General features: G+C 35.2%; 3 protein-coding genes across 6 annotated transcripts in view; 1 reads left to right on the top strand and 2 right to left on the bottom strand.

The window, feature by feature from the left end:
* Positions 1-564: 564 nt before the first annotated feature.
* On the bottom strand, positions 565-7,011 carry LOC137253367 (transcriptional repressor CTCF-like). 3 transcript variants are annotated; one of them, XM_067790144.1, is made up of 7 exons: positions 6,862-7,006; positions 3,942-4,068; positions 3,437-3,882; positions 2,474-3,381; positions 1,689-2,398; positions 1,551-1,612; positions 565-1,468 (listed from the first exon to the last, which is right to left on the bottom strand). In XM_067790144.1, the coding sequence occupies exons 4-7, from the start codon at positions 3,373-3,375 to the stop codon at positions 1,391-1,393; spliced, it is 1,752 nt and encodes a 583-aa protein (XP_067646245.1). In that variant the 5' UTR covers positions 3,376-3,381; positions 3,437-3,882; positions 3,942-4,068; positions 6,862-7,006; the 3' UTR covers positions 565-1,390. The 3 variants fall into 3 exon arrangements, 2 of the variants coding, with proteins under 2 accessions (XP_067646245.1, XP_067646243.1); XR_010953784.1 differs by having other exon boundaries at positions 1,394-1,468; positions 1,672-2,398; positions 3,942-4,323; positions 5,322-7,011; XM_067790142.1 differs by lacking the exon at positions 6,862-7,006 and having other exon boundaries at positions 3,942-4,323.
* A 1,610-nt stretch (positions 7,012-8,621) lies between these two features.
* On the top strand, positions 8,622-10,994 carry Rcc1 (Regulator of chromosome condensation 1). Its single transcript, XM_067790139.1, has 3 exons — positions 8,622-8,857; positions 8,915-9,675; positions 9,739-10,994. Exons 1-3 carry the CDS (start codon positions 8,637-8,639, stop codon positions 10,617-10,619), a joined length of 1,863 nt encoding a protein of 620 aa, XP_067646240.1. The 5' UTR covers positions 8,622-8,636; the 3' UTR covers positions 10,620-10,994.
* Positions 10,995-13,324: 2,330 nt separating this feature from the next.
* The window catches only part of LOC137253366 (motile sperm domain-containing protein 2-like), a 67,720-nt gene continuing 63,085 nt past the window's right edge, over positions 13,325-17,959 (bottom strand). For both annotated transcript variants that reach the window (XM_067790141.1, XM_067790140.1), the window contains exon 7: positions 13,325-13,661. In XM_067790141.1, the coding sequence (XP_067646242.1) occupies positions 13,464-13,661 (198 nt within the window). In that variant the 3' untranslated portion in view covers positions 13,325-13,463. The remainder of the gene's footprint in view (positions 13,662-17,959) is intronic.

Raw genomic sequence — 17,959 nt, 5'->3', positions numbered from 1 at the left:
CTTTAACTATTTTGATGCATTCCCTTTAATTTAACAAGTGAAAAAACTCTTAACAAAGAGGATAAATACAATAAGAGCCGTCACTCGTTATTTTGTGGCGAGTATTTCGCTGGAAATTGAAAAAATTGATGCCGAATGTTTTCTGAGAGGGACATTTTTAATTGTCTCGCATTTATACATGCCGCGTAGGCCCCTTGTGCAACTGTGATTTTTGGAAAGAGAATTAAATACAGTCGGAAAAATAAACACAAATACCCCACGAAAATGTATAGAAGACATTTATAAACATCTCGCCCAAAAAAAAAAGTAGCGACTACCTCTCAGTATACATCGAGTAAATGCCTAAAAAGTAACGAGTGACGGCTCTTATTGTATTTATCCTCTATGCTCCTATGAAATGGCAGAGAAATCTCCCTCACATTCATACCTACTTTTCTTCCATAAGCGTTTTCCGCTTTTTCGAACATTTTTCCGAATAGGAGTAAAGGGAGAAGTGAAAAAACTCACAAGGAATTTTTATTTAGAATACTAGGAATGGGAGAAGGGAAAAAAACTCGCACGGAATTTTCGTTTAGAATCGGGCTGTATATATTTGTTTCCATTATGTACTTTCACAGAATAAACTACAATATAGCTATGTCAAAACTTATGCATGTATGTATGTACATATATACACATCGTTTCGTTTATTTGTTAACCTCGTATCTACGAGTGACACATTTTCGGTAAAGCCATGGCGGAACAATACAAGGTGGCAGCATGGTGACATACCTACAAACATAAATAAAAATTCCATGAACTATGTTTTTGTAAACTCGATGGACTACGCCGGAAGTTGATGTATCAATTGTATTGTTCAGCCATGGGTAAATCGAAGAAAACCAACTTTTAAACTTCACCACAGACATTGGTGAGTTTTTCGGTGATGACAGCGGTACCACTTTGGCCAGAATCGCGAATAAAAAACTGGTAACGATTTTCGGTTACATAATGTTCTGGGTAGTATTTTACCGGTAACGCTCAGAATCGGACCGTTAATATATAATTCATCATTTGTTTTAGTAAAGTACATCCACACATATCAGCGAAAACGAATTTGATAGCAAAACTTTCACATTTCAATAATATAGTAACAAACATGCCGCGTATTGCTGTTCGTAGAAAGGCTGCCACACCAACCGGCAACAACAACAACGACGAAGATGTAGACACCAAAGCGTAAAGTGCAGCGCGTAGTTTTCCAAATGCCTTTACCTGAACGGCCACACGTGGTGGGTCGTGCCATGGTATGTGGTCAAGGTGATATGGGTCAATTAGGTTTTGGAGATGATGATACGAAATTCGCGTTTACATAGCACTATATCCAATAACCAATTATACCTAAAACTAATTAAAATTGGTTTTCCTCGACGATGTTTAGTAGAACTTCTTCTTCATCAATGTCATCAGGTGCTCTGTCGTCTTCAGTCTTATCAAAACGAAAAAAAAAAAATAATAATAGCAAAATGTTTTTAAAGTAGCAAGAGGACTGCTTATTTGCATTTACTTACGTTAAACCCGAAGCAATTTTCCACATCTGTACCCATCTTATATTTATTTTCATGTTTTTCATCTAAAAGGTACATAAAAATGTATACGTTCCATGTAGAAGGAATATTTGCTTTTATTTACTTATATGTATTCTTTACCCATCGATTCTAAGTGCTCCAAGTTAGTTAAAACAACACAATTATCGTCGTTCTCATCCAATTCATCGTCACTTTGCAGAACTTTTACTACCATAAAGCCAGGATCTACACTATCGTCTTCTATAATTCTTTCCACAAACTTTGTTTGAACTTTTTCATTAGTTTCCTCTATTTTTACTATTGATTGTATGTTTTGAAATTCAGGTTCATTTTCATCTATCGCGACCTTAGACTGTACCATATTGCTACTGCGATTACTGTGACTCTTGCTGGTCGTTGGTTCGATTGTTTCCACAATGACATAATTGTCAATATCTTCCGTTTCGGCTACGTCGATGACTTCAAATTCTTCATAAATTTCCCCATTTAGCGATTCATCACCAAGTATATATTCGTCTTCGTGTTGATTGTAAGGCCGTGTTCGTCTATTTTCTTGATCTGGTGTATTGTCATGAATTTGCATATGCCGAACCATATTACCTTTATGGGCAAAAGAACGTGAACAATATGGACAATGATGTATCTTTTCCAGTTTTGGAGGTGGTACATAATTTATCGTGTGATATAAGTTTGTATGACGCGTAAGCAATTGCTTCTGCCGAAAGGTTTGATCACATAACTCACAGGCAAATGGTTTTTCATTGCTGTGAATTTGTTTATGGATTTCCAAATTACGCATTGATATGGACTTATAATGACATAAGTCACAACTTTGTAATATTAATAATAAAAGAAACCTGTTATACTTCGAAATAACTAACATTAACAAAAAGGTGATGACTTACCTATAGCATCGTTCACCTTCATGTGTTTTAACATGCATTTTGTAGCTATATCTATCTGGTAGTTCCTTTCCGCATCTCCTACAAGGTAAAGGTGTGTCTGAGTAATGTAACTTTTGAACATGTATACGTAAATCCGTTTTACGGCTGCATGTCGTTGGACATAACGCACATTGAAATACTGGTTTGTCATCCACACTATGTATAAGTCTATGGGATTTAAGTGAATTTGACTGCGTGAAACGCGACTGGCATATATCACATACATATGGCTTTTCACCAGTATGGGTACGTAAATGACGTTTTAACTTAAAGGTGTCCGGAGAGGCATATGTGCAATGAGGGCATTGATAAGGGCGTTCACCGGTATGGGCACGTATATGACGGCGTAACTTACTCAATTCTACAGTAGCATAATCACATTCTGTACATTTGTGTCTCTTATCGTGAGTGTGTTTGTATCGAATGTGTCTCTGCAAATCGCCAGGTGTTGTGAAGCACTTTTCACATGACTTACACGCGTATGGCTTGTTACCGAGATGTACGTTGATATGATTTTTTAATGTATGATTTGCTTTGAAAGCCTTATCACATACAGAACAAACAAAAGGTCGTACATCAGAATGTGTTTTCATGTGACGAGAAAGCATATATCGTTTAGGTGCTGCATAATCACAATGGGGGCAGGCGAATTGCCATTTAGCTTTGGTTACACTATTTGAGTTTTTCCGTATTGCGGGTATCAGTTTCGGCGATGATTTCCCTCGCTGATCAGTCTCTTCGCCTGTTACACTGAGCTCTTCAAGCTCATCAAACTCGTAAATCTCTTGGTTCATTGAATCTGCTACAATTTTTTTCGTTTTCTGTTTCAACTTGAGAAATTTTAAGTAATGCCGTAGAAGCATTTAATACTGAAAAAAAAGATTTTATGACATTAATAGCTTGATACACAGTAATAGAGCTTACCTTTTGGTTTCGTTGTATGGCTCTCTGTTATAGTCCTTGAACGGCTTTCTGCACTGCCCGAAGCATTAGAGGTATTTGAACGAAAATTTTCATCTGCACCCAAACCATAGTGCTTATCTCCATATTCAAGGCTTATAGTTCTTCCATCTTCATCAGCGCACTCATCAAGATTGTCACTCGGGCTGTAGGTGTCCCCTTCGATCTCATTATTTAACGAATGTATAATAGTTTCCAAATCGTGGACTTCGCCATCATCTTCGATTGCTTCAGACATTCTGGCAGTTTCAGTTTCTAGGTGTCCAGGATACTGTAATTTGTATTTCACTTTCCTCACAGAGGTCGCTTCACCTTTGATCGATATCAAACACGATTTATATGCGCCACACAGTGGTCAAAAGCACAGACAAGCGGCGCTCGGTGAAAATTTGCCCGTTTTCAATCCAAAGCTGTAAAGAATTATTTTTCGCTATTCAAATATATGATGATGTAGAGAATATTAAAATACCTGTATATCAGCAATTAAATTGCATTAAAATAGTAGAATATAAAGTAGTTAAAAGCTACAATGTCTGTATTTTTCTCCTTCAGGGAGAATTGCTGCTCGGCTGCTTTTTCACATATGGCTCCGAAATCTCAATAAAAGATGGCGTTGGTAAGCACAGAGTTGTGTAAAGGGCTCCAGCGATTAACAACGAGATTGCCTGAATTTTTGTATGTGTGCGTGTCGCGTGTCGGGTATTTGACGCTTGCCCGCGACTATCAAATAAAAAGCCTTCCATCATAGATGAATGGATTTGCAACTCTTTGTTTCGAGAGAGCGCTGTCAAAATGCGCATTTTTTTATAACATTTATCAATGATGCCACTCCAAACAAAAAATGAATAGATCTGAAAATGGGGATTTTTGACATACATTTCGACGATTATAGTTTCAATCATTTAATAAAATGATAGTCGTAAAATATTTATTTCCTTAAAGTTATTTTACAATAATACGACTAGTTAGAGTTAAATACTAACAAATCTAAGTAAAACTAACATTTCGATTAAATTAATTAGTCAAATATTGTAACGCATTTAACTCGCAGTGAAAACCATATATTTTGAAATTTCAGTAAATCGGACCTATGATATAATAGTTAACATTATTTAATGGATAGGGCTTATCCTACATGTCTGGCGTTCCAAGTTCTGTGATCAAAATGGACTGGTTGCATCGGGAGTTCATATTTACAAAACCTGTTTTTAATGATAACTTTTGAATGGGAAAAAATATTTACCCTCCGCCTTCGAACTAATAATACTTACACTAAAACAAGTATTTTTATCCTTTTTCCCATAATTTTTGAACGCTATTCTACAGTTGTAGGTCAAACTAAATTTTACCAAAATTTTTGGCACGTTTTTCGTTTTGGCTGGCACATTTTTTGTTCTGGCACCCGCTTCAGCTGGCGCGAGGGATTTATCTGTGATTGTTGCCAGCAACAACTAGAAGATAAATCCCTCGTGAGAGCGAAAATATGAGAGCGTAAACAAAAGATTCGTATCAATCTAATCTATGCCTTCAATCAACATTTGCATTGAGAAACCATAGCGTTCGGACGTGAATATGTCGTCATCGGATGATGATTTTTTCTTACTTGCATCTACAGCAGTTTTATTAAATAATAAAAAAATTAATAGGGGGACTCATGAAAGCATATAAACTTATAAGGTGTAAAATTATATCCATTTACACACGCTGTTATACGAACACACCTAGTAATATTCTTGTTAAACTTAATTATTTATCAGCTGTATTATTGCCAAAAAAAAATTTTTTTTATTGTTATACAGATTAAAAAATGCCAAGATTAAGTGAAAAATCAAAACTAAAACGTCTTTACTTGCTGATGTTGGAGATTTCTGATGAAAATGCCTGCTGTAATGTCTGCAAGGTTGCATTCCTTTGAGTTTACTGCGTTTGCACAATGAAATGTGCGCGTAAATTTATGCAAATTGTGTAAATGATTTTTCATGCAAAATTTGAGAGCTCATTTACGCACTAGATAAATTTATACGTTTACACACTTTATATTAATTAAAATTTTATTAAACAATAATAACAGCTTTACATTCCATAATGCTGTTAAACATTGATAATTTTCAATAAATTTTAATATGAATTGCTGTTCTTCCGCGCACTTGTTCATTTTGAATGTCAACACAAACTAAATACAATACTGCTGTTTTGTCAACCACACCCCGTGACTATCAAATAAGCAAGCGAATTTTTAACAAATTAATCAAAATACAAAAAATAAATTAATTTTTTCGTTTTCTGACGATGTCGCGTCAAGTTCGATGTTCCCCACAACTCAGCCGCGTGTTATCAAGGGGCTTTACTCACGCGGTTTGAGAATAAAATGGAGGATAGTGCGGGAGTCGAAATGACAATATTAATTAAATTACTTACGAATTGTGCGCTATATCGTAAAAATATGCATTGTGCAAAAAATAACAGTTAATTGCTATCGGGCAAAATCAAATTTAACACTAAAGTGCTAATCAATATATCAAACATATAAACAAATTCAAAATTAAAATTAAAATAAATTAAAACAAGTAAAACTTTCGTTTTACACATATACATACATTACTTCATGATAATATCATCAAGTGCAACAAACGGAACATGTAACGGGAATTGATAACCTGGCGTGGGCCACATAATACCAAATCGAATTACGAATCAGCTACATTGAAAAAATGGCGTGGTGCCAATAAAAACCTAACCTTAAATTTATGCATACATACATAAACTAACGGAATATCTGGCGTGACGCCATAAAAATCGAACACAATTCGCTTTAAATACATATATAATTGAAAGACACTGGGCAACAGGCCACTGATAATTAACTTTCATATACATATATACAATTCACGATGAATTGCAAATTTTGAAAAAGCACATGGCAACAAGCCATATATTTAGCAATTACAAGGAGAAAAATTGTGCTACGGGTTTTTACTTTGCGACATATGTTAGCTGCTTATGCACGTCTAAATGTTGCAAGTATATTACCCTTATACATTTGTTAACCTGGCGATATAACAGGCAATTTAAAAGTCCTCTTGCCATTTATTGGAATTGGAACATTCAATTTCTAAAACAGAAAAAAAAAAAAATAAATAAGCAAGCGTCAAATGAAAAAATCAAACATTTTTGATTTTCATCAACGTGTAGCCGAAAACAAATACGTGTGTCACGATGCCACCCGACTGCACTAACCCAAACAAAATTCTCTTTATCTCGGTGTTAATCTCCGGAGCCCTTAAGTGTGGTAGATTTTGATGTGGTAGCGAGAAAGGCTGTCTTGGTAGTTGGTAAGATTGAAAATGATTTTTTTTTTTTTTTAATTTTTTCGGTTATCGATAACCTACCAGCCATTAGTTACGTTCCATTGAGACTTGAGCGAGATACGGATAGAAATTTAACATGCAAATGCAACAACGACGTTGTGATCCTGATATTTATCTGGTTCAATTTCTGATCCGTATAGCAGTTCTGTTCGTTTCGTTTTCTGTAGTAGATTTTTTGACAGCTAACCACTTTTGAGTTGGTAGCATGGCAGAAAGATACAAGGTGGCAGCATGGCGACATACCTACAAACATAAATAAAAATTCCACGTACTTTGTTTTTGTAAATTCGATGGACAAATGTCAAAATCGTACTGCGCCGGAAGTTGATGTATCAAACCAAATAAAAAAAGTTTATAATCAGATGTCCCACGCTGCCACCTTGTATCGTTCCGCCATGGTTGGTAGCACTCATGGCTCAACTATATGGTTGGTTCATCTCTACAGCAACAACATACATTTGTTCACATTGCCAAAATCAGAGTGTTGCTGTTAGACGAATGGAATGGAATGAAATCATAAAACTTAGCAGTATTTGTATGTAGTAAGAAAATGTTGTAAATTCGTTGGTTTCATTTTAAGTTTTCCATCTCCTTCTGACAATCTCTACTACAGTGAAATGAAAAAAATAAAATCAGCTGGTGAGAGGAGCCAACCATATAGTTAAGCCATTGTAGCACTGAACTAAATATGTGTACATTTGTGTATACATAAAAGAATTCGCCATATTTAAAAGCAAAAACACTGAAAGAGTAAACAACTTGAAGATGATGTAAGGAAAATAAATAGTTTGCTTACGTGCGAAACTATTTAAATATTAATAATTCTATCAGTATCTTAAAATTTTGTGTAAGTTTCTTCTTATTTTCAACAAAACAGATGTTTTATATTAGTGCTGCCAGTTCTCATAAAGTTGATCCAGATCGTTCCAATGAGATTTGAGCCAGAGCCAGAGCTCGATAAGCCAATGGAACGGCCCTATTGTTTACTATATAGTTTGGAAGCTTAAATTGTGGTTATGTTTTGAATAGAGGGGAAGTCAATCGAATTCAGTGACAGAGACACTGGAATGGAGTGGAATGAAGAACAGTACGAAGAGCGGAGTTGCATTGGATCAATCATTGCATCAATATTAAAGATGAATTTAGAAAAAGTAATTAAATACTTGTTTATAAGCAAACATTTTCTTTCAATTACTGCAATTAAGGTGTTCTGGATGCTATATATTCCAAAATTATAACATTTTATGTCTGTTTAAAAATTTAACTTCAAATCCCCTTAGATTTCCGTAATATGGCCATTAGTGATGCTTGTGTGTGTGTGCTAATTTAGAGCGATCAGCTGTTAGTTGCGCTACTAGGTAAAGTTTACAATGCTACCAGCCCTATTTAAAAACAGTACTGACCATTGTAAACTTTTCCAAGTAGCGCAAATAACAGCTGAACGCTCAAAATTTGCACACACACACAAACATCACTAATGGCCATATTACGGAAATCTTAGGGAAATTGAAGTTAAATTTTTAAACAGACATAAAATGTTATAATTTTGGAATATATAGCATCTAGGACACCGTAATTGCAGTAATTGAAAAAAAATGATTGCTGATAAACAAGTATTTAATTATTTTTTCTAAAGTTATCTTTAATATTGATGTAATGATTGATCCAATGCAACTCCGCTCTTCCTACTGTTCTTCATTCCACTCCATTCCAGTGTCTCTTTCACTGAATTCGAGTGCCTTCCACTCTATTCGCAACATAACCTCAATTTAAGCTGCCAAACTATATAGTAAACAATGGCACTGACAGCAGACAATTTTTTGCAACACCCGGCCGTTTTACATGTTTTTCCCGCGCGTCCGCCAAGTAACGTAAAACTTTTGGAATTACTTAATTTGCAATCTGTCAGACACACCAGAGCAAGCCGTTTGTTAATTTGTGAATATAAATATAAAGAAAAGCGACTAAAGGAGGAAGCGTCATTGAAATCTGAATTGCATACGGCGGACAGTCACCGGTACTAGTTTCGATGTTCGTGTTTAACCTTTAATATATAAAATATCATTTGTTTTAGTAACACACATCCACACATATCAGCGAAAACAAATTTCATTGCAAAATTTTCACATTTCAATAATATAGTAACAAAGATGCCGCGTATTGCTGTTCGTAGAAAGGTTGCCACACCAACCGGCAACAACAACAACGACGAAGATGTAGAGGCACCAAAGCGTAAAGTGCAGCGTGTAGTTTTCCAAATGCCTTTACCTGAACGGCCACACGTGGTGGGTCGTGCCTTGGTATGTGGTCAAGGTGATATGGGTCAATTAGGTCTTGGAGATGATGATACGAAATTCGAACGTAAGAAGCCCACATTGGTCGATGCCATAGGAAATGTTGTGGATGTACGTGCTGGTGGAATGCATAACCTTGTATTAACAAATGAAGGCGTCGTATACTCATTTGGATGTAATGATGAAGGCGCTTTGGGGCGCGATAGCAGTGAAGACGGCTCAGAATTTGAACCACATAAAATTGACTTACCGGGGAAAGTGCTTAAAATTTCAGCTGGTGATTCACATTCTGCAAGCCTACTTGAGGATGGACGCGTATTTGCATGGGGTTCATTCCGAGACTCGCATGGGAATATGGGCCTGACTTTAGAGGGAAATAAGCGACTGCCCATCGATGTTCTACCAGATACTAAATGCTGTGACATTGCTTCAGGTGCTGACCATTTAGTTATACTTACATGCACAGGAAAAGTATATACCGTAGGCTGTGCCGAACAGGGACAACTGGGACGTGTGTCATTGCGGTCAGCAACTGGCGAAAGTATAACAAATATATTTCACATTTTTTTGTTTTTAATAAATTCGGTGTCCATCTTTTTAATAGGTCGCCGTGGCAAAACAGAACTGCTACGTCCAGGTGAAGTTGTTATAAAACGCGGCAAGCCAGTTGAAAGCATTTGGGCTACAAACTATTGTACTTTTTTGCGTGAATCACAAACTAGTAAAATTTGGGCATTTGGTCTGAATAATTACAAACAGTTGGCGTATGCAAAAGATCTACCAACTATAATTAATCCAGTAGATACCAAATTTGATAATGTTAAGCAAATTGCTGGTGGACAGCATCATACATTGGTACTTAAAAATGATGGCACATGTTATGCCATCGGCCGAAGTGACTACGGTCGTCTAGGATTAGGTACACTTGACGGCGATATTAAGGAACTACAACCTGTAAAAGGATTGTTAGGAAAATTCATTGTGGCTGTATCATGTGGTGAAGCACAATCCTTTGCATTAACCGATGATGGTAAATTATATTCCTGGGGTATGGGTTCCAATTACCAATTAGGTACTGGCTCGGATGATGATGCACTGGAGCCTGTGCAAATTGTTAGCAAGCAAACAGAAGGTAAACGTATCATTGCTGTTTCAAGCGGTGGCCAACACAGTATATTTCTGGTTGAAGATGAAATACAGTCAGTGTCTGTAAAACCCTCTAAGATGGACCTGCAAAAAACAGCATCAACTAAGAAAATAGCAGCAGCAGTAGTATTGAAAGATCAAGATGCTAAAATTAAAACAACAAGTGAACAAAAGGAATCATCAGATGACACTGAAAAACCTAAGACGAATGGCGATGCCAACGCCGCGGAATTACAAGAAGATATTGCCATGAAACCGGAAGAGGAACAAGAACAAAAGACTGCTGAAAACAGTGAGAATGGAAAGGGTGTAGCTAAACGTGGACGTAAAAAGAAATAATACTTATTATTTAAAAAAAAAAACTCGTCTATACAAAAAGAATCATGCATATATTTGTTTTTCCTCTGTTTTTTTTTTTTTGTTTGTTCAAATATTAATTAATATAACGTCTGTTGACTGTTGATAAAATAGAACGTAAATTGCTTAGTTACTGACCAGAGCACACAAGGGCACATAGCGCTTATGTGCTGCTCTAAATATATATTTTCTTTTAAATCGATTGAATGATGATTGCATTCTCAGTACAATTATGTAATTTAACATAATATATTTATGATGATCAGGCAATAACATTTGGTACTTATGTGTACATTCAATATGTAATTCATTTGAGGTTTTTAATAAAGCATAAATAAATATAAATGAGTACTTTGATTTATATATTTTATTATACATATTTATGAGTTCTTATCTGCATTTCGCCTTTTCGAGCTCTTCATAGCCCTTATGACCTTACATCGTCTTGAGTATCATTTTAATTTAATTATATATATATATATAAATAAGACCTTGCTCTTTAAAAATTTGAAGTATGATATATACATTTTTTTTTGTCCGGTCTATGAATCAGTTGCCTGTTTACTTAACCGTGTTGGTTCACATACAAAAAAAGTTGTAGAAGTACGGCCCTTAATATGAAGCTTTCGGAAACATTTAAAAAAATGTTTTTTAACCTTTCAATTACAACAGAAATTGATTTGTTTTGTTGTGTAGATTTTCCGCCAGGGTGGTTTATTAAAATGCGCCATCATCAGTGTCGATTTTTGTTCTTTAGTGCCTGAGTAGGTGTTGTCAAATTGAATGCCTGTGTATGTATATGTGTGTGTTTGTGTTCTTCAGACGCGGGGGTGGTTTTTCACTGATCAACTTTGTGGTTAGCTGAGGAGGGTAGAAATCAGTAATTTTACTTGTTTAACCTCTTGTCACCAGACGAAAGTTGACATACAACCGAAATTGTTTTTTACTGTAACTTGGCTGACAACCGATTTTTCGAGCTATGAAGTCGTTTTTGTATGATTAGGTCATCTAACTGGGTTTTATCCCCTAAAGTAACTTTTGCCGTTTTACCAGAGAAAAGAACTTCGAAATTTAAGAACATTGCTGCTTTTGAACCATTTTTCTTAGTTAATAAATAAAGAAATTATGTCACTTCTGATGGTTTTTTATCTACAAATCACCCTGGCGCTTTTACAGGCTATTGAGTATGTGCGTATAAAAAGGACATATTTCGATATTACCTTCGTTATTGTTTCCGTGCTACTTTAGGACTATTTTGTGCCTGTCGTAAGAGGCGACTAAAATACCATATTCAAGGGGTTGTGTAGCACAACCCTTTCAGGTTGCCAGCGCATTATATAATAGCTTCTCCAAATCCAACTGTCAACCTCACCTATCCCTGGCGAATCCTGTATCATTAACAGCCGAGGCTCTGGCGACCCCGAACTCCCCATGGATCTACGGGGTGGGAAGGCGGGATGGCCAAGATGGTCGCATGTGGTCATAATAAATCGTTTCCCAGATGGTCGGGCTTGGTACCGGAACGTACCGCATCTGCATCCGGCAAAGGACCATCAACATCGATACCACTCCCCAAGGCCTTCGTGGAGTCTGCTTATCGCTACAACAACAGCAACAACAACGCATAACACGAAACTGATACTGCCGAAAATGAAACGAAAACCGAAGAACCTACTTTTGTCTTGCTTATGGCTCAGTCTCTTCCAAAAATTTTCCAATATCCAGAAAAAAAATTTATTTTGCCATATAATCAAAATTTTAAAATAGCTCCACTCTGTAACATAATCAAAAAATAATTTACTTTCAATTTTAATGTATTGTATTTCGAATAGAACAGCAAATTTTACGCAAATTCGAGGTTAATATTAAATTTACATGATTGCCGCCCAATTTAAGTTTGTTATGGGTTGTAATTTTATGTTGTTAATTTTAAATTAATAAATTGTTTATATTTTCATCATTATATAATTGTTGGTATGCGGTTCAACAAAGTGATTAAGCATAAATGCACGTTGGCATGACAATGCATAAAATACATTATCATTCCATTGTTTTGTTACATTACATAACTTAGAGAATTTTTAAAATATTTTACTCTTAGTAATAGTAATTAATTATTTTGTGCATAGTTTTCTTTTCAAAATAAAAATTTCTTTCATTGGATTCTTATTTTCTTTAATCAATAATTAAATGCATACTAACCAGTTTAAATATACAAGAATGGTGAACTTTTTTTATACAGAAAAGTTTTTTATATAAACATATTGTTGCGTATTTTTAATTTTTAAATATAATTAGTGCTTCTTAAATTAATATATTACATTATAAAACTCATTCCATTTAAGTTCATTTAATTACATACATACATCAATTTGATGGCCAATTTCTATATGCCTGCGCTTGTGAACGCAAATGTACCTCCAAAGATGTTGTTGGTATTGGAGGCGTCAAAGCCGTTATTGTTGCTCTTGGCTCTGAGCAACAATAAAACGAAATGAATATAATACAGAAAAGCATCGAAATTGTAATTACAATACGTGCGAATTTACGTGCAAATGCGTGTAGACCAATCAGATAACCACCTCCAGCCACGCCGCCCTTATCAACAGGAACAGCATCGTCACAATCATAGTTAATACCATCATCAAGACCTGCCGCAATGAAATCGCTACAGTCAACATCGTCATCACCAGCCGGTATACAGTCACAAGCCGCGGTTTGATCATCGCTGATGCTACCACTGACATGACTTCGCCTCCGCAGCCTCTCAGCGTTTGTGGGTACCAGTAGGTGCTGTTTGGTCAAATTGCATTTTGCAAGTATATATTATTGATTTCGCCCAGTGCAAGTAGCTCCAGCCTCAGCGGCGTTACAATCGTCACATTCATCCGAAATGCTATTCAATTGTGTTTTTAATAGATAAACAACTGCTACAGAGAGTGCCAATACAAAGACGAGCGTAATGCATTGTAAAATTTGTGTAAATCTCAACTGTTTCTCCAGTAGTTTTGCTTGTGAAGAAAGCTGTGGAATGTATGACAGAAATTGAAATTTATTAACATATATAGAATTCAAAATTAAGTATTAAAACCGCACATCGCGAATTTTAAGTCAGGTTATAACAAGGCGAATCCATACCAGGTGGTAACAAAGCCAATTCAACCAATTTGCCGTGCAGAAGAAATTCAAGTCGCAGGGCGAATTCAGTAGAGGTGGTGTTATCCCAATAGCTGATAGCTTCTTCTTGATAATTTTCCATACAAAGCCTTGTACAACAATATGTCAGTTATTTAAAATCAATGAAAATTTTCTTTTGACTTGACATTCTTCTGCACGGCTAATTGGTTGAATTCGCTTTGCCACCACCTGGTATGGATTCGCCTTGGTCAAGTCGAAAGAAAATTTTAATTGATCAAGGCGAGTTTTAAAATGTACACTTTTTCTTCATATAATTTGTATGAAAGAAAAATGTACATTTCAAAACTCATAGTTACTGAATAGGGCCCCTGGTACTGAATTCGCCTTTTCTGACACATTATTAAATTATAAGGCGCTGTATCAAGGCGAATTCAATAGAGGTGGTGTTATCCCAACAGCTGATTGCTTCTTCTTGATAATTTTCCATACAAAACCTTGTACAACAATATGTCAGTTAATCGAAATCAATGAAAATTTTCTTTTGACTTGACATTCTTCTGCACGGCGAATTGGTTGAATTCGCTTTGCCACCACCTGGTATGGATTCGCCTTGCGCTGTATGGAGAATAATCAAGAGGAAGCAATCAGCTGTTGGGATAAGAACACCCGGTAATGAATTCGCCTTGGCTTCAAAGGAAATTTGGGTCGTTTTCCTTTTACTAACATTCTGCTGTACAAAACTTTGCAATGTTATCCATCAAACACCACCTCGTACTAAATTTGCTTTGGCACCATTGATAAGAAATTGTAAAAATCAATGGAATTTTAAGAGAATTTAGAATTGTGAAGGAAGTTCTATTGTAAAGCTGTCAAACTACATACATACTTTTTTTGAAATTCAATAAAAGAAAAATTTGGAATCGAATGACAGAATAAGACTTAGTTTACATATAATGAGATTATCTTAATTTTCGTACTTATCTCCCAATCGTTAATTACATAACTAGATTTCCCATATAAACTTTTTAGAGATGCGCATTTTTTTAAGGAAAAAGTTCATCCTGTAGAGTCTAATTGGAATTACAAAATAAAAGAGAAACGTGAAAATTTGACAAAAATTAATCTATTTATGTATATTTTAAGCTACGCAGATCTATTATGTTGGGTGCAAATAAAAACAAAGATTATTCCACCTTTCAGCTCGACGTTTCGCCAAATTTCCTTGGCATATTCAGGAGCGTGACACTGTATTTATTTAATAAAACAAAGAAACAACAAAGAACACAATCAGATACATATAGATTAAAAATTTAAAATATTGCAAATAAATATTGATTGCACAAAAATTTTTCTTACTTACAATGATGGAAAATTAAAGAAAAACACAATTTCCACTAAACCATTTAAACATTTGAATATTAAAAAATTGCGGAAAGTTAATGAAGTAGAAAAAATCGATACCACCTACTTGCGGTAAACTTGTCATACTAAAAACTAAATTACAAACATAATAGCTACGCGGCGGCGATATTGTCTGTATCTTCTTTTTTGTTTATTGTGTTTCCTCTTTTTTGCAAAATTCTTAGGCTTTCTAAATGTAACGCGCTTTTTCTCTCCTTTCGGTGTCTATTATTTTTATGTTTCCAAAATCAGCTGTGTGTTTATTTTCTATTGCATGCTGTGCCAAAGCTGTGCTTTGTTTTTGTTTACGTATATCTGCTTCGTGCTCAGCTACCCGCGTACCGAGCGCCCGCTTTGTGTCCCAAATGTAGACCTTATTGCAGCAGGAATAAAGAAGATAGCTGCAATAAGGCCTACATTTGGACCACAAAGCGGGCGCTCGGCACGCGGGTAGCTGAGCACGAAGCAGATATACGTAAACAAAAACAAAGCACAGCTTTGGCCATTGTTTACTATATAGTTTGGCAGCTTAAGTAGAGGTTATGTTGCGAATAGAGTGGAAGGCAGTGGACTAGGCAGTCGAATGTCATATAATGAAGGAATGGTGTTCGGAGATTTTTCAAAGTTAAAAAAAAAATGATAAAACTTTAATATAAATAAAACTATTGTTTTAATAACAACAAAAACGCCATATATATTCTGTATACATAAATTTGTAAGGATTATCTCACTTTAAAATTTGAATTAAATAATCTAAAGTTTTTTTTTTTGAAACTGAGTCGAGAACTGTGCGTGTGAATGTGCGAATTTTCACCGATCAGCTGTTAGTTGCGCTACTTGGTAAAATTTACAATGGCTTTGGCACAGCATGCAATAGAAAATAAACACACAGCTGATTTTGGAAACATAAAAACAATAGACACCGAAAGGAGAGAAAAAGCGCGTTACACTTTAGAAAGCCTAAGAATTTTGCAAAAAAGAGGAAACACAATAAACAAAAAAGAAGATACAGACAATATCGCCGCCGCGTAGCTATTATGTTTGTAATTTAGTTTTTAGTATGACAAGTTTACAGCAAGTAGGTGGTATCGATTTTTTCTACTTCATTAACTTTCCGCAATTTTTTAATATTCAAATGTTTTTAAATGTTTAAATGGTTTAGTGAAAATTGTGTTTTTCTTTAATTTTCCATCATTGTAAGTAAGAAAAATTTTTGTGCAATCAATATTTATTTGTAATATTTAAAATTTTTAATCTATATGTATCTGATTGTGTTCTTTGTTGTTTCTTTGTTTTATTAAATAAATACAGTGTCACGCTCCTGAAGATGCCAAGGAAATTTGGCGAAACGTCGAGCTGAAAGGTGGAATAATCTTTGTTTTTATTTGCACCCAACACAATAGATCTGCGTAGCTTAAAATATACATAAATATTATTCAAACAGATCGGAAGAAAATTATATAAATAATATAAATTAATCTAGTTCCCAGGGATGGAACATATGAAAACGCGAAGATTATTTTATGACGATTTATTGTAGATAAAGGCATGTGTAAACGTGGTCTAAGACCCTCTATTAACTTATAAAAAACTCAGTTAAAACCATATATGTAATACTTCTATATTGCAATTACTTGTCATACTCAAAGCGAATTGAGTACCAGGTGTTGTTATCCAATTGAATGCTTTGGCTTGACTATTTTCTATATAACGCCTTCATTCAGCAATATGTCAGTTCTGCTGTTTTTTAGCGCGAGTTTAAACTACGGTTAAAGGTGAATAGAGTTTAACCCTGCCACTTTGAACGCTTAAGCTGAGATGCGCGCCCAGCAGAATTGTATGTTATCCAGGGGCGTAGCGACGGGGGGTTTAAACCTTGTTAACTTTTACTATAATTTCATAGTTTCCTTGTAAATTTGCCTAACGAACATCTACAGGCGCCATGCTACATACATATCACAGAACAGCAGAAATCGAACACAACAACGTTCGATTACATTCGGCAACATGATCGTGTTCAATGATCCAACTTGCTTAAACGAACATAAAAGCCTTCCGCGATTTACAACCAGATTGACTGATTTTTTGTATGTGTGCGTATCGGGTATTTGACGCTTGCCCCGCGACTATCAAATAAAAAGCCATCAATCAACATTTGCATTGAGAAACCGTAGCGTTCGGACGTGAATATGTCGTCACCGGATGATGATTTTTTTTAACTTGCAACTACAACAGTTTTATTAAATAATAAAAAAATTAATAAAAATTTTATTAAATAATAATAAAAGCTTTACATTCCATAAAGCTGGTAAATATTTCAATAAATTTTAATATAAATTGCTGTTCTTCCGCGCACTTTTTCATTTTGAATGTCGAGACAAACTAAATACAACACTACGTTTTGTCAATCACACCCCGCGACTATCAAATAAGCTAGCGTCAAATGAAAAAATCAAAAATTTTTTATTTTCATCAACGTGTAACCGACAACAAATATGTGTGTCACGAAGCCACCCGACTGCACTAACACACACAAAATTCAGTCAATCTGGTTGTAAATCGCGGAAGGCTCTAATTGCAGTCGGGTGGCTTCGTGACACACATATTTGTTGTCGGTTACACGTTGATGAAAATAAAAAATTTTTGATTTTTTCATTTGACGCTAGCTTATGTGATAGTCGCGGGGTGATTGACAAAACGTAGTGTTGTATTTAGTTTGTCTCGACATTCAAAATGAAAAAGTGCGCAGAAGAACAGCAATTTATATTAAAATTTATTGAAAT

Source organism: Eurosta solidaginis, chromosome 5, assembly GCF_040869045.1.
Source record: "Eurosta solidaginis isolate ZX-2024a chromosome 5, ASM4086904v1, whole genome shotgun sequence".
NCBI classification, from domain to species: domain Eukaryota; kingdom Metazoa; phylum Arthropoda; class Insecta; order Diptera; family Tephritidae; genus Eurosta; species Eurosta solidaginis.
The sequence above is the reverse complement of the archived record's forward strand: the minus strand, read 5'-3'. Positions and strand labels throughout refer to the sequence as shown.

Bases quoted from the DNA above. Each gene is read 5' to 3' on its own strand.
- LOC137253367 (XM_067790144.1), bottom strand. From the start codon at position 3,375: ATGCTTCTACGGCATTACTTAAAATTTCTCAAGTTGAAACAGAAAACG. The intron at 1,613-1,688 runs GTAAAGAATACA...TGTACCTTTTAG, and splicing joins GGAGCACTTAGAATCGATGG to ATGAAAAACATGAAAATAAA. The intron at 1,469-1,550 runs GTAAGTAAATGC...CGTTTTGATAAG, and splicing joins AAAATTGCTTCGGGTTTAAC to ACTGAAGACGACAGAGCACC.
- Rcc1 (XM_067790139.1), top strand. From the start codon at position 8,637: ATGGCACTGACAGCAGACAATTTTTTGCAACACCCGGCCGTTTTACAT. The intron at 8,858-8,914 runs GTACTAGTTTCG...CATTTGTTTTAG, and splicing joins CATACGGCGGACAGTCACCG to TAACACACATCCACACATAT. The intron at 9,676-9,738 runs GTATAACAAATA...TCTTTTTAATAG, and splicing joins GCGGTCAGCAACTGGCGAAA to GTCGCCGTGGCAAAACAGAA.